We start from the raw sequence: 15712 nt of genomic DNA on the forward strand, positions 1-15712 counted from the left end.
CCATTTTATAGAAAAAGAATCTGGGTCTTGAATAACCTGCCCCGCAGGACACAGTATCAGGTGTCTGAACCAGAGTTGGAATCCAGTTCTCCCTGTTCTCTTTCCACGAGGACACTGCTGACCTTTAGGAACAAAACAGCAAGGAATTTGGGCCCCATGAGATCTAAGAACTTGGCTGAGTGGTGTATTGCCTTCCCCAGTATTGTGTGCCCCAGGGCCTGGCACACAGGGGCAGAGGCAATACTTGTTGAATGAATGACAGAGCACCAGGCCAACAAGGTTTGAAAAGGAACAAATGACTTTCCTAATCAGGGTCACTGAGGCCAAGGTTACAGACCATTTGTCTTTGGTTTTGACTAAAAGCTGAGACTGCCGTCCTTGGCACACTGTGGATGCTCTTACCTTTGAAGAGAGCATGGAAAGTTCTCTGCCTCCATAGGCGGGCCACATTTCTGTTGACACAGGGCCAGTGGAGCTGAAAGGAAACATCTGTGCAGGGCGAGGATAGCAGGTGGTGGATGGCTCCATGTTGGGCCAGAAGTTTTCATGTTGTTTGGGCTGACCTGGGTGGGGTGGCCAGAGCTTGTTTTGTATAACTTATACTTCCAACAGCTTTGGAGGTAAAAAAAAAGACTGAAAAACTGAAATGTGCCTTTTAGAGCTCTCTTCTGATTTTTTCTGCCTCTGGGCTTTGTTATCAAGATCATTCTTTGTGCAGGGAAATTTGTATGAAAAGATGGGGCCTTTGTATATATGTATACCACATCTTTATCCATTCATTGACCTTGAGGGTATTATGCTAAGTGAAATAAGTCAGATGAGAAAGACAAATACAATATTATTTCACTCATGTGGAAGATAAACACACACATAGATGCAGAGAACAGATTGGTGGTTACCAGAGGGGAGGGAGGATGGGGGAAGGGTGATAGGGGTAAAGGGGCGCACGTGTATGGTGATAGATGGCAACTAGATTTTTGGTGGGGAACACATGCAGCCTATACAGAGGTGAAATATGATGTACACCTGAAATTTATACAATGTTATAAATCAATGCGACCTCAAAAAAAAAAAGACTGAGCCCTGAGGGTGGTGTGTTAGTTAAGGGACATTTCCTTGAGGGTGGGTCACTCATGAACATTAATCCAGTGTCCTCCTGGCTGAAACCACTGCCACTTGCTGCCCTACCACTGGTTGAGGCCTCGTGGACAGTGCCAGCAGATCTTTCCTGCTGGAAGGATGAGATCCATAGACTCCACCAGGGCCGTTGGTGAGTCCATTGCAGGTGGCCACGGTGGCAGTTCTCACCTGGCCAGCGAGAGCTGGGGGTGGACAAGGGGATCTGTGTATCTAATGGCCATAAGCTCAACACTGGCAACAAATGAGGCATGGTTGCTGCAAAGAGCCCGTGTATCTATGGCTTTCTAAATAGTGTCCAGTCTGACCACAGGAGACAGGCTCCTGCCCACGGGCAAGCCCCTTGAGAACATGTTTTGTTCTGGGAGCTGCACCACAACGAGGACAGTAACAAGCAGACTTCTGTCCAAAGGTGATTTTCCTGAAAGTTAAAAACGTCCAGGAACCATATCGTAGAGGCCAGTTGGGAGAAAAAGGGGAAAGGAACATGGAGAAGAGAGAGTCAAAGAAGGACACGATGGCCAGTTTCAAATATTTGCTGGCCTCTTACACGATTGCTCCGGAGGCTGGTGCCAGGGATCACTGGGTGATGTTTCGGAGACCTGCCTGCCTCACCACAGGGGTACTTGATAACAAGCTGAGTGTCTAATGATGGAGCCAGCTGCTTTGCAGATCACTGAGCTGCTCGTCCCAGGAAGGGTTTAAGCAAGAACATGGTGACGTTTGACAGGCTCAGTGGAAGGGGGCGTCCCCTATCGAGGGGTGGTTATACCAGACAGCCTCTTCAACTGCTCTGTAACTCAGAGGTTGGGAGACAGTGGGCCACTTGCATTTTTTGAGGCCCCCTGAAACAAAAAAATGATGAATGCCAAAACAGCGTTACAAAAAATGGTGATATATTTTAAATCTTTACATTTAATGAAATAGCGCTTTTAACACACACAAATATGATGCAGAGCAACATGCTATTCAGAAGACAAGAGTTATTGTAAAACCTCATTCTGAGGGCGCTACACGCATGGTGATGGGTACAAGTTTGAAGTGTGTGATGGACTTGTCTTCTCTCAGGGCTGGCTGTTGGTGTATCTCTGCGGCTAGGTAGACTCTCCTTGGGAGACATGCCAAGCCTAAACCTGAAGAGGCCCCAAACCAAGGCACTTGCCTGCCGTAATTTCACATAAGTCATTTTAACAAGCGCAGGTGACTCCCAGGTGCTTGTAGAGGAGCTCTGTGTAGTGCACACATGCATACACACACACGCACATGCTCGTGAGAACCTGCAGGGGGAAAAAACCGAAGACATTGCTCACTGCTTAAGGAAAGCTCTCTGAGAAAGCCTTCTCCCTGAAGTGCAGAGAGTTCACTTGCCAGGTTAGGTAGTAAAAATCACCTTCCCCCAGTGAAGTGTGCCCCCACCTTGCTTGGGGGCTAATGTTGGACAGATGCTTAATGTCTCCCTGTTACATCTCTGTTACCCATCCCCCGCTCAGCACCCAAAATTCTCCCTCCTGTATGTGGTCTGATCACTGCCCTCCCCAGCTTGGTTCTTCGTGGGCCTCCACTGCCTCCAGGCTTGTGTCCAAAGTCTTTTAACAGGCTGGAACAGCCCTTTGAGATCTGGTCCCCTCTACACCTCCAGCTTGATTTCTTCCTCACAGGATCTAGAACGTGTTGTTTCCTCTGCCTGGAGCACTGTCCACCGTCCCTCCTCTCCCCTCCCCTGACCAACCCCTCTGTGTCCCTTCCTCAGGTTGGGGCCACCTTCTTTCCTTGCCCCGCCCTTCTGTGTTAGCCCTGTGAGAGCCCACTGCAGTCCGGATGGCACAGTGGGCCCCTCACGTTGAACCCCCAGGGCCTCACACAGGCCCAGGCACATTGTGGGGTGAATGAGGGACTGGTGGGGTGCTAACAGTTCCTGGGTGTCCTGACAGCATGGCTCCTGTGACGAGACACGGAGCAGCACCCAGGGGTTCTCAGTTTTCTGAATTGCTGCAGCAGAGCTTTTCTGGGACCTCCTCTCCAGCATATCTAGGGCAGGACCTCAACAATCAGGCCCAGCCTGGAAAACGTGGGGCCTCTGCCCGCCTCGTACTTGGAAACAAACTCCTTCCATTTCCCTATTGCCGAAGAGCCAAGGTGAGAAAACCAGGAAAGCAAAGGAGTTAGAAAAAAGAATAGTAATTTTCTCTTGCCACGTGCTACCCACCCAGAGTTCCAGGAAGCAAGGCCCCTGTTAGGTTGTGTAATCTTTGGCCCCAGCTGACTCACTGAGGGCCCAGCTGCAATATAAAACCCTCTCCCACTCTTGAGAATGTGAGAGATGGAGCCCAGTGTCATCAAAGGGCCATGCAAGTGCTCACTGCCTGTCCCGGGCTCCCGCCCTTGGCGTGACCGCAGTGCCCCTGGCCAGCCCAGGCAGGCTGCGGACAGATCCCTCCCTAAATCAGATGCGGCAAGGTGGGGTCCCTGGAAGAAGAGCCTGAATTACGTGGTACTGCATTTTCTTTTTGAACAATCTCAAGCTCACAGAAAATTTGCAGCTACAGCATAAAGCACATTCATCCCCTGCAGCATTTGTGAATAGGTGGTCGACTTGATGCCCCATCACGACCGCGTGGTTCAGTGTGTGTTTCCTACAGACAAGGCCACTCTCATGTGTACTCACAGCACACCATTCAAATCGGGACGCTAACCGGGAGATGTCACTGCCGCGTGCTCCTCAGACCCCTCAGGTTTCTCCAGTTGCTCCAATGGCGTCCTTGAGAGCGGAAGGGGCCAGTCCAGAATCACACGTTGCATTTGTTGTCGTGTGTCTTCAGTCTCCTTCAGTCTGAAACCATTCTTCAGACACGACCTGGGCAGTTTGGAAGATTACAGGGCCATCATCTTGTGGAAAGCCTCTCGTTTGGGTTTGTGTGATGCTTCGTTGGCAGGAATCTCACGGAAGTGATGCTGCGTTCTCCCTGCACCCCATCAGGTGCTCAGGGGCTACAGGCTTTCCATTGTCCCAGTGTTGATGCTGTTGGTCACTTGACTGAGGTGATGTCTGCCTGGCTTCTCCACTCTGACATTACTCTTTTTCTCCTTGTAGTAATAACTGTCTTGTGGGCAAGTAACTTGAGACTATGAAAATATCCCATTCCTCATCAGACTTTCGGTGTATTCACTCATTTATTTATATCTCCGTGCACTCGTGGTTTTATTGTTCCCATCACTATTTTCATGCTCAAACTGTCCCTGTCCCTGGGAAGCTCCTTCAAGCTGGCTCTGTGTCCTGCTGGCATGTCCCCGTCACTCTTTAAGCACTTCCTTGCTTTCTGGCAAAACAACTTGTTCCTGGCTCATTTTCGACTTTCCCTGCCCCAGCCTTGAAATCATCATTTCCCTGAGGTACTCTGGTTCCTTTTAGTGGAAAACTGTATTTAGAAGCCCGTGCGTGGATGCTAGGAATGCTGGAAGCTTTGCAGGGGTTGCTGCTCCCAGGCCCTCCCAGTGACAGCTGGGGAACAGATGCGCACATTCCCGTCTAAATTTATGGATTCATCTTTATATGTTGAAGTCCACAATTGCACACTGATGGCTCCAATTTTAGTCCTACATCATAGAATTCATTCTAGTTTTCTCTCTCTCTGTATTTGTACCTCCCTTGTCTGACAATGAGAAACCTGGCTCCCATTGTCTTTAATAGATTTGCTTATTCGATGGATGCCCCTGTATGCAACTAATCTCTCATGTCTGCCACCACCCTCTTTCCCATGCAGATCCCCTCCTCTCCTTGCTTGGACTTCAATACTCCATGTAGGGCCTCTGCCCCTCTGGTGATGCCCCCCTTCACCCTGCTGGGCCCTGACACCCACACCAGGCTGCCCCTCTCCGGGACATTCTTTTCTCCCTGCTCCATCTCTGACACACTCTGGGGCACCATGGCCTCCCCCTCTCCCGCCATAGTCACCTCTGCTTCAGGATAGGATGGTTGAGAAATGGAAGGTGAAGAAAGGAGAGGACTCCCTTGTATTTTTAACCAAAGCTGCATCTAGTGCCTAGAGACAGAACCACAAAATAATGATAACAAACATTCTAGACAAATGGGCAGTCAGCCTGAGATCACTCTGTAAAGAAGCATCGTAGTGTAACTGTTCTGGAGTCACCCTGCTTGGGTTCAAATACCCGCACTGCCCATAAGAGCTGGGTAGGTTGGGCAAGTCCCTTAACCTCACTGAGCCTCAGTTTCCTCAACTGTAAAATGGGGAAATGACAGTACTTCCCCCATGTTGCTGGTGTGAGGCCTCCATGAGCTAATGCCAGGGCAGGGCATGACCCCGCACCTGCCCAAGGTGACAGCTCAACAGATGCGAGCTATGATGACTCTGATGGATATTTCAGAATCCTAGAAAATAATGACTCTGTTTTAGAAGGCAGGGCCAGGATGCTGGGTGGGCGTTCCCCGGGAGGCGAGGCTCTGCGGCTCCCAGGCCTTCCTCCTTGTGCAGGCTTTTTTTTTTTTTTTGGCACGCTTGCAGCCAACTCTGGGAGGGTTTCCTGGACAGAGGTCCTTGTGGCCGCTGCCTTAAGACGTGCAGCCTGGGCGGCAGCTGCCACTGCTCTCCTATCCAGGCCCACTGCAGGCAGCAGCCGCAGCCCCAGCCGGTGCAGCAGCATGGCACTTTGGGGGGCCTACCTGCTCCTCTGCCTCTTCTCCCTCCTGACGCAGGTCACCACCGAGCAGCCAAGCCTCAAGGTCAAGAAGGCTGCAAATGCCAAGAAAGGTAAGGAAGGGGGCGGGGCCCCTCCCCATCTTCCAGGGAGCTGGTCACCCTCTTCACTGGTCCTCAGGCTCCTTTCCCTTCACTTTCCTTCTTGACGACTCCAAAGAACTTTAAAGTGCCCCCTGGGGCCTGGGGGAGTTCTCCAATAGCAGGGGCAGTTGTCAGAACTATAAGGATCACTGACTTTCAGAATCAGAAAGAACCTTCCAGATCATCTAAACTGACATCCACTCCTCCCCCCCCTCCCCTTCCCACCTCCCAATATTTTAAAGAAATCAAACCTTTGGCTTGGCAGTCTGGAGATGCTCGACTTTCATCAGGGAGTGCTGATGGGCTCTGCTTTGCAATCTCCAATCCTTGGGTTTCTCAACTGTAAAATGGGGATAGTGGCATTGGCTCAGAGGCTTGTCATGAGGATTCAATCATACAAAACATGTAAAGTGCCTGGCGCATGGGATATACTTGATGCACAGGAAAAAAAAAACCGGAACAAGTTAATTCTCGGTTATATAGTGTATCACAGCCTTGAGGAAATAAAAATTTTCAAACCCAAACTGGACACTGGAAGCAGCTTTTCTCTCCCTCTGTCACCTCTGGGGTTTGGGGTGTCCTTGGGTTGCCTTGGCTGCGGCAAGCAGGAGCCCTGCCTGCAGTGAGTCACCCTGAGCTGTGTTGAGACAACATTAGTGAAACGCCATGGCAATGACCCGGGCTGTCACCCCCCAGGGCTCAGAGGCCAGGAGAGAGAGCTCCAGGGGACGACAGTGCAGATTTAGGCCAAGAACCAGGCGGCCAGGGCCAAGAGCACAGAAGAGGCAGGGCAAGGGGACGTGGGCCGCACTCAGGCCCCTCTCCGAGCCTCCTCTGTCAACACACAGCTGCCCGTTGGCCATGGACTAGTGACGTACAGAAAGGTACATCAGGACCACGGAGACCCACAGGGCTGCCACAAAGAATGGGGCAGATCTGGGTCCTGATGGAAAATAATCTCCAAGGTTCAGTTTATAAGGTAAACAAAAAAAAGTTTAAAACAGAATGGATAGTATGCCAACATGTTTTGAAAAAGAGATTTATATAAAAATACGTATTTACTTGTATACGCATGGAATTTTTCTGGAAGGATCCACAAGAGTTAGTAACAGTGATTACCTCTGGGAAGAAAAACTGGGGAGCTGGGGGCAGTCTCAATTGGGAAGGAGATTTTAACTTTTTGAACTGTGTTTTTTCTTTTTTTTTAATTATATGCATATGTTACCTTCTAGAAAATGTTTATTAAAAAGAGAAGACTCAGGGCCAGCCCCCTGACTTGGCGGTTGGGTGCGCGCGCTCCGCTGCTGGTGGCCCAGGTTCGGATCCCGGGCGTGTACCAATGCACCGCTTCTCCGGCCATGCTGAGGCCGCGTCCCATATACAGCAACTAGAAGAATGTGCAACTATGACATACAACTATCTACCGGGGCTTTGGGGAAAAAACAGGAGGAGGATTGGCAATGGATGTTAGCTCAGGGCTGATCTTCCTCACAAAAAAAAAAAAAAGAGAGAGAAGACTCAGGGGCTGGGCCAGTGATGCAGTGGTTAAGTTCGCGTGCTCCGCTTTGGTGGCCCGGGGTTCGCAGGTTCGGATCCTGGGTGTGGACCTATGCACTGCTCATCAAGCCATGCTCTGGCAGGCGTCCCACGTAAAGTAGAGGAAGATGGGCATGGATGTTAGCTCAGGGCCAGTCTTCCTCAGCAAAAAGAGGAGGATTGGCAACAGATGTTAGCTCAGGGCTAATCTTCCTCACAAAAAAAAAAGAGAGAGAGAGAGAGAAGACTCAATACCATGCATGGTTGTGCCCACGAGCATTAGCTAAAACTGCCACCAAGGGACATTCTTTGTAAAGGATGCACAGTACCAAAGGCAAATAATAAATTTTTGAATGTGGAAAATAGTTGCTAATTTCTCAATTACCAAAGATATAGTATTTATTTATTTCATCATGTAAATCATGTATTTGATCATGTGAAAAAGGAGAAGATCAGACCACATGATGCCTTGGTCCTCTCCAGCTGTCACTAGACCCCTGGCCCCAAGTGGTCTCCATGGAGGTGCCCCTGGAGGTCCGGGATCCCAGAGACCCACAGAACAGCCGCCAGCAACAGCGGAGCGTACTGTTCCGCTCGGCCTCTCACTGAAACCCACTTCAGTGGTCCGACTCACCTTGGGTTTTCTTCCTTCCACCTATTGCCACACACACAACAGATGCTTACAGAACTCTTTCTCCACAAAGGGCCAATATGTGTGCCAAGCACCACAGCAGGGGATCACCATCCCTGCTCTTAAGATGCAAATCGATGCGAGAGCGGCAGTGATTCTCACACAGGCATCGGCGTCACCTGGGGAACACACTAAAACCCAGATACCTGGGCCCCAGTCCCAGAAATGCTGAATCAGGGGTTGGGCCCCAGCATCTGCCTTTTCCACAAGTCTCCAGCGATTCCCGGGAACAGCCAGGGTTGAGGATCACAGGAAGAATCTGGCTGTAGGGGCCAGTGCACAAAAGGGGGAAGGGAGTCCAGAGGAGGGACTCGTGCCCAGGAGACCAGCTGGGGCCTGGGGTGAGTGGCGGAGAACAAGTTGGTGAGACTGCCAAAGGGAGGAAAGGGTGACTAAGGCCCCATCCCAGCCCCCAGGGTGAGGTGAGAGGGGGAGAGCCCAGGGTGCTTCTGGGAGCTCATCTGCTCATGGTGTGGCGTGTGGCCTGAGCGGCAGTGTGGGGTTAGGCAGAGGTGAGGCATGCAGGGAGGGCACGGGCAGCTGGAGCTCCAGGGGCCACGTGGCCACATCTGGCGGAGGAGCTCAGGTGGGCAGGATGGCCTCCTTGGGGGTCACAGGCCCTTAGAGAGGGACTGGGGCACCTGGAGGGCATCCATTTCAGTAACTTGCATCAGGAATCTGAGGCTCAGAGATAGAGGGCGGCACAAGGGCCTCCTGACTCCTTGCCCAGAGCTGTAGAGATGCCCCTGCTCCCACACCTTCCTGTGGGGGGAGCACTGTTAGCACCTTGCTCCTTGGCCAGTCCCTGGAGGCACCTTGGTGCAAATTACAAAAGGTTTCCCCTCCGAGCTGATACATTATAGAAAGGCAACCCTTTCTCTGGTCTGGTCAGACAGCATAGCCAGGGCAAGGCTTAGGGGCTAGAAATGGGCCCCCACTTGTCTCCTCAGCTGAATGCCCTTGTACAGTACCCAGCTTGCATAACCTTACATGGCACCCTGTGCTGGTGCATCATGTGACAGGGTACAGATCTGGCTGTGATCTGGCTGAGGCAGAGGCCCAGTGTGAGGCACATGTAACCCAGTCAGGCTATTTATCAGCCCAAATCCTCCCTTTTTTGTCTTGCTCATCTGGTGTTTTTTCCTCATATTTGATAAGTTACATCACCGATTTCTGTACATACAAGCATGTTTCTTGCCTGTGTTTGTGATTCCTGTGATTCCCCTGCAAAGGCTCTGACCTCACCCGTCATGACAGGACTTTAGGCCAGTACAGCCAAATGGACTGTGGAAGTGCTTCTCCACCCTCTACTCAAGCTGAGCGCAGCATTTCCTGAAGCCTCTGGGATTTCAGAATGACGGGTCCACGCACAGGCTCTCAACTTACACACATGGACGTTTCTACCTGCCGCTGCCGACTACTGCACAACCGGCTCCCATCAGGGCCTTTGTGCTCAGGATGCTCATGTTAGGAATCTGTGTGCTGTTACAGAGCTAGGGAAGAGCAAGCTTGGAGCCATGTGGCCCTGGGTTCGGGCCAGCCCTGCCAACTGCTGGCTCTGCGATCTTAGGCGAGCTGCTTCAGTCTGGCCTCAGTTTCCTGTCTGTGAAGCAGTGGTGGTATAGAACAGACACATTGCGCAGGTCACAGGGTTGATTATGAGCCCAGCACTGGTCACAAGCTTTATTTCCCTTAGCCTCTAGTCTTCTCCAGAGTCCTCGAGGTGGTGTTATTATCCCATCTTACAGATGAGGAAACTGAATTCAGAGGGGCTGAGCAACTTGCTTCAGGTCACCCACTTCCATGCAGTCTCAGAGCCCACGCACACGCTTCCCTGTGCCGCCGCCCTCGGCCCCAGGCTGAAGTGCCTGCCCTGCTGGTCGTGTCCTGTTGCTCCAGCCTGGGGAGGTGAACCTGGGAGGTCTCAAGGGCCCATGGCCCTGCTTCCCGTGCTCTGTTCTCCTCTGGAGCTGGGAGGGAGGTTGGGGGGTTGGGGGTCACTGAAGGCGCTGCCTGCACCCCCACTCCAGCCCCTGCCAATCCTAACCCCATCTGATCCCCAGCAACACTCCTAAACAGATGTAGTATAGGTCTCAGTTTAGCAAGAGCAAGTGTAGGATGGGGCCTCCCAGCAGAAGGAAAACCACGAGCAATTACTTAGACTACCACCAGCAGGGACAGAGAGAGAGAAGGCATGCCAAGATAGCAAGGTCGAGGGGGGTCATTTCCCCTTGTCCCCTTGTCTCCTGGTGGTTGACAGAGGCAGAGTCCACCCCGCCCAGTCCCTGCCCTACCCCCGTCCTTTCCTCACGTGTTTGTGATTGTCTCTACTTCCTTCTGACTCATCCTAGATGTCGTGACCCCCAAGATGTTTGAGGAGCTCAAGAGCCAGCTGGACAGCCTGGCCCAGGAGGTGGCCCTGCTGAAGGAGCAGCAAGCCCTGCAGACGGGTGAGTGCAGATGGCTGCCCCTCTGGGCAGGGGCACACCAGAGAGAAGGGCTCAGGCCGGCAGCCAGCAATGTGCCTATAGCCTCCAGCCAGCACCAGGGCCCCAGCTGGCTCTGTTAAGCCAGGCCCTGTAGGCCAGGGCCCCGTAGGCCAAGGCACCAGGTCAGGAGCCCCCCTCCTCAGCCTGCTTCCTCTCGGGGAGATCCCCTGACATGTGTGGAAATGGGAATGTCCCAGAAGGACAAAAAGCTTTCACACAAGAACCCATTACCGCCCACTGGAAGCGTGACTCCTGGAGTGCCCTGTGGGCAGAGGCAGCGGCCCACCCTGGTGAGCTCCAGGGGACTCTCCACTCGGTCAGCCCCTGCAGCCCTAGGGGGCACGTTAGCTTCACTCCCTGTGTGTCAGCAGCTTTGTTGACACTGTCACTCTCAATCCTAATTATGCTGAGGCAGGATTTATCATCCCCGTTTTAAGGATGGGGAAACTGAGGCATAGAGAGGTCCTGTTCCTTGTTCCCTGTTCACCATGCTGGTTAGTACAGATTAGGATCTACGGAAGCAGCCTGCCCGGTGTGTGCTGGGTGTGAGGAAAGGCGGGCTTGGGTCTTCCTGGTCCTGTACCAAGCAGCCGAGCAAGGAGGCACAAAGTCACATAAATGTGGAGGTGGGGCACAGTCAGGTCACCACCCCCTGCCCCAGTGCTGCCTGGCCAGCCCACCTAGGCAACCCATTCTCTCCCGCTCCACCGTGCTCCTTTCATATTGTCTCCATTTTCCACTCGTCTCAGACTCACCTACCCCTTCATGACCTGGCCCTGGAGAACACAGAGAATATAGACCGATAATAAGAGGTAACAGGAGCTTACCACGTGCCTGCCACTGTTCTAAGTGCTTTGTGTACGTGAATGCATCCTTCACGGAAAACCCGTGCAGTGGGCCTATTACTATAACCCACCTCCATTTTCTACCGGGAAGCTGAGTGTCTTACCAACAGCTGAGAGGGGCAGACCTCGCTTTTAGCTCTGCTATGCTGCCTCTCAAGTGATCATCTGGGAATCGCCTTGGCTCCTTTTAGGAAATCTACAGACCTCCCTGTGCCCACAACCACCCTCTCACCTGTTGCTTCTCTGAACAAGGTGTATCCATCTCCTGGGCCTTGGCCCTCCCCCTCCCTCCTGCCTCCTCAGAAACCTCCGAGATGCTTCCTACTAGGTAGTTTTCACATTCTCCTTCCGACTGAGGTCTTTTCTTTCAGCATTCACACTGGCCGTCCTTCTGTCCCTCTCAAGTGCCACGCTCTGTCCCTCCCACCACAGGGCCTCTGCATATGCTGTTCTGGCAGCCTGGATTGCTCTCCTCAAGATCCACCTAATAAATGCTTCTAGCATCACCTTCTTGGAGCCTCTAATCCCTCGTCTCACTCAGGCTCTTATAGAATGGTATTCTCTGCTTGATTGCACTTACTGCAGTTTGTAATGTCAGATTCATTTGTCGGTTTATGTATGCCTCCCCCACTAAGCTATGAGCCCCAGAAACACAGAGGCTATGTTTGCTTTTGATTGCCCTTGTCTCTCCTGCCACGCTGCCCAGCACAGTGCCTGTCACATATCAACACTCAGTAAATTTTTGTTGAAGGGAGGACAAACACGTGACTTTGGACAATTTGCTTAACATGGCAGTGGGAGGAGGGGGCTCCAGAAAGGAAGCATCTACCAAGGACGTTTTGGCTTCAAGTAATAGAAAACCTAAAAGTGGCTTAAACAAAAAGTGAGTATGGAAGGAGGTAGCTGCTTTTGTTCAAAAGTTTCACCTCATGGTTCCAAGACGGCGACCTCAACTCCAGGCATCACTAGTGCATTCAAGGCAAGAAGGAAAGTAAAGTCTCCCACTTCCATCCTATTGACCAGAACTCTTCATATGACCACCTGTAGCTTCAATGCGAGAATGAAGCTTTTCCAGCCTCTGCAGGGGAGGCAGACCAGGGAGAAGGGGTGTTGACTGAGTCAACCGACAGCATCTGCCACAGAGGGAATGTTTTGAATGAGCACAGTGCCACTCTGGGCCTCAGTTTCCTCATCTATAAAGTGAAAGGAATGGAGATAGATTTGCAGGGCAAGTTCTAAGGTCTCTCTCACGTCTCAGCTTTATGCTTGTGCAAAGTTCGTGTAACCCAGATGCCACTTGCCCCCTGAGGGGAGGTGATGTGGTGGGGACCTCCCTGCACAAGTCCATGGCATATGGAGGTCCAAACACCCCCTCCATGTCTGCTGATTCCCAGGGAGTTCACGGTCTCCTGGCCTCCTTGGGGACCTTCCTCCTCTCCTTGTCCTCTCCTTTACTACCACAACCGGCAAATCACCTTGTCAGCAACCCCACCCAAAGCATTCCTGAGCTCTGTTGACCTAGCTAAAGATTGGAGAGACTTAGAGGTTAGGGGAGCAATTCTCCCCTCCCACCATCTGTCTCTTCCCTCTCCCAATCAGCAAACACATGTGAGGTCCCCACCCAGAGTGCCTCTGCCAGGCTAAAGGAGGCAGAAGTGACCCAGCCAGAGCCCTGCTCTCTGGGAGCCTCCATATATTCATGGGATCACTGTATTCACTGAACCCCTTAAAGCATGTGTAGGAGGATAAAGAGGGCACAGCAGGTGCAAAGACATGGAGAAGGGCTAGCATGAATCAACAAGATCATGAATAGATGGGAGCAACAAAATGTTAGTAACGATGATAACGTACTAGGACTAACATTTCCTGAGGACTAACAGTGTGCTGGAGGGCGTGTTACAGGTAGGGTTCCTGGGAAGCAGCCCTGAGGTGGAGTGTGGCTGCAGGAGGTCTACTAGGGAGCACCCTTAGGGTCGGCACCTGGGGAAGGGGAGGGACAGGAGGAAGCAAGAGTGGACAGAGGGAGAAACCGAGCTGCGCTGTGGCCTCAACGAGAGCCTCAGGCGACTGCAGAGCGAGTCCTGACGACGGACGACCCCTCAGAGCTGTCCTGAGTTGGGGCAGGAGGGCTCATGGCCAGTCCCTGGGTGCAGGCTGCTCTGGGGAGGGGCGCGCCTTGGGCGTGGTGGCTGTCGTCCATTGAGGCAATCCCCAAAGGGGACTGAGAGCTAAGGGCCTCTTACCGCAGCACTCCCAGCAGCTGGGGTAGTAAGTTCTTCATCCCCAAAGGGGGACTAGACAGCATATCACAGCGTCCCTGGGGCCAGGCTGGGAAGGGCAATGAAGGCTGGCTTGGATAAACTGCAGGATGGCACAAGGTAGGGCCGGCTGGCTTGGGACAGAGTCTGAGAGTCAAGACACCTCTGTAACGCTTCAGGCCCCAAGTTTAGAGCTCCACAAGTGTTGGATGCCCATGGGGATGTGGAGATGTTTTCTGAGAGAATGGAGTGGAATGAAGGAGCAGGTGTGTGAGTGAGTGGACGGGATGGGGGGTGAAGTGCAGATTCACCCCTAACATCGGCAAGGTCTGCTGCAAGAGGACAAACGGAGACACACACCCCATCTGTCTAAATATGTAAGTTATAAACCCAGCTCAAGACCAAACTACTAAGCAAAACCACATTCTAGCCTCCTAATGACCGAATATACACCTTCATCACAACCCTTAAGGCCAGACTCAAATTTAGAATTCTTGGACTCCTCAAGACTCTGTGTCTGAAGGAGCCAGCCCCTGGCCCACAGCCTGTGCCATCTCTTCTGTCTGAGGGGTCTCGCAGTCTTGGCTCCATCCTCCCAGCCCCCACCCCAACCAGCTCTCAGGAGCACTGACCAGGGAAGAGGACCCCGGCAGGTGCTGGGAGCTTCCTTGGGCCTCTTGGGCAGGGATGTGGGGTCCTGGTACCTGGAGTGTGGTCTAGGCTCTGGGGCGGGACAAGTCCCCAGCTCTGCAAGCTGCTTACTCTTATGGAGGGTGTGGCTGGAAGACTGGAGCGGGTGGCTCTGGCTGGGCTCCCTGGGAAGCCCACTCTGAGATGGAGTTGGTTTATTAGGAAGAGCCCTTGGATCCCCACCTGTGAAGGGAGGGGAAGAAGCAGAGGGGGAGAGGGGGGAGTGGGAGCAGTGCAGACACAATGCCATCCTCTGCCACCCCACGGAGCACCGAAGCTGACAGGGCCCTTGAGAATTATCCTGCCTTGGGCAGAGATGACCCGACTTTACACTCCCACATCCCTCCCGCACTGGACGTGGCCTCCTGGAAAGGAGTGTGACCTTGAGCTAGGGGCTGTCTGCAGCTGAGGGCTGACCTCACTCCCAGCAGCGGGAGCGCCACGACCTCTTGAACGGGGATCTGGGCTCTGCATCAGTGTCCACCGCAGCGCGGCCCTTTTGCCTGGGTCCGGGGGCCGTCCAGGACCGATGGGCTGGATGGGGATGGGATGGAGGATGACGGGCCCGCCCCTGGCGGTTGGCTCTTTGGCTCGGGAACGCGGAGACGTGCGGTGACGGCCATTTCTCCCTCTCCCAGTCTGCCTGAAGGGCACCAAGGTGCACATGAAGTGCTTTCTGGCCTTCACCCAGACGAAGACCTTCCACGAGGCGAGCGAGGACTGCATCTCGCGCGGGGGCACGCTGGGCACCCCGCAGACGGGCGCGGAGAACGACGCCCTGTACGAGTACCTGCGGCAGGCCGTGGGCGCCGAGGCCGAGATCTGGCTGGGCCTCAACGACATGGCGGCCGAGGGCGCCTGGGTGGACATGACCGGCGGCCACATCGCCTACAAGAACTGGGAGACCGAGATCACCGCGCAGCCCGACGGCGGCAAGGCCGAGAACTGCGCCGCCCTGTCCGGCGCGGCCAACGGCAAGTGGTTCGACAAGCGCTGCCGCGACCAGCTGCCCTACATCTGCCAGTTCGCCATCGTGTAGCCGGCGGCGGGGCGCGGGGTCGGCGGGCGGGGCACAGGGAGCGGGATGGTGGGGGGTGGGGGAGGGCTGAGAGGGTCGGAGTGGCGAGAGGGTCGGGGGCCGAAGGAGGGCCGGGGGTCATGGGGGGCCGGAAAAGCGGCCGTGGGGACCTTCCAGCCCCGGATCCCCGCTCGGCAGGTACCCTTCTCTTTGCAAATAAAGTCGGTGCAGCTTGGCGGAGAGTCGCTGTGG

At 53.4% G+C, this 15712-nt stretch overlaps 1 protein-coding gene across 2 annotated transcripts; it reads left to right on the top strand.

The window, feature by feature from the left end:
• The first annotated feature begins 988 nt into the window (after nt 1–988).
• On the top strand, nt 989–15492 carry CLEC3B (C-type lectin domain family 3 member B). Of its 2 annotated transcripts, none has more exons than XM_004419595.3 (3): nt 989–5903; nt 10512–10610; nt 15081–15492. In XM_004419595.3, exons 1-3 carry the CDS (start codon nt 5564–5566, stop codon nt 15479–15481), a joined length of 840 nt encoding a protein of 279 aa, XP_004419652.2. In that variant the 5' UTR covers nt 989–5563; the 3' UTR covers nt 15482–15492. The 2 variants fall into 2 exon arrangements, with proteins under 2 accessions (XP_004419652.2, XP_087286971.1); XM_087430845.1 differs by having other exon boundaries at nt 5856–8501.
• The last annotated feature ends 220 nt before the right edge of the window (nt 15493–15712 follow it).

This window comes from Ceratotherium simum, chromosome 5 (genome assembly GCF_057802395.1).
Source record: "Ceratotherium simum simum isolate JZ-2026a chromosome 5, ASM5780239v1, whole genome shotgun sequence".
Lineage (NCBI taxonomy): Eukaryota > Metazoa > Chordata > Mammalia > Perissodactyla > Rhinocerotidae > Ceratotherium > Ceratotherium simum.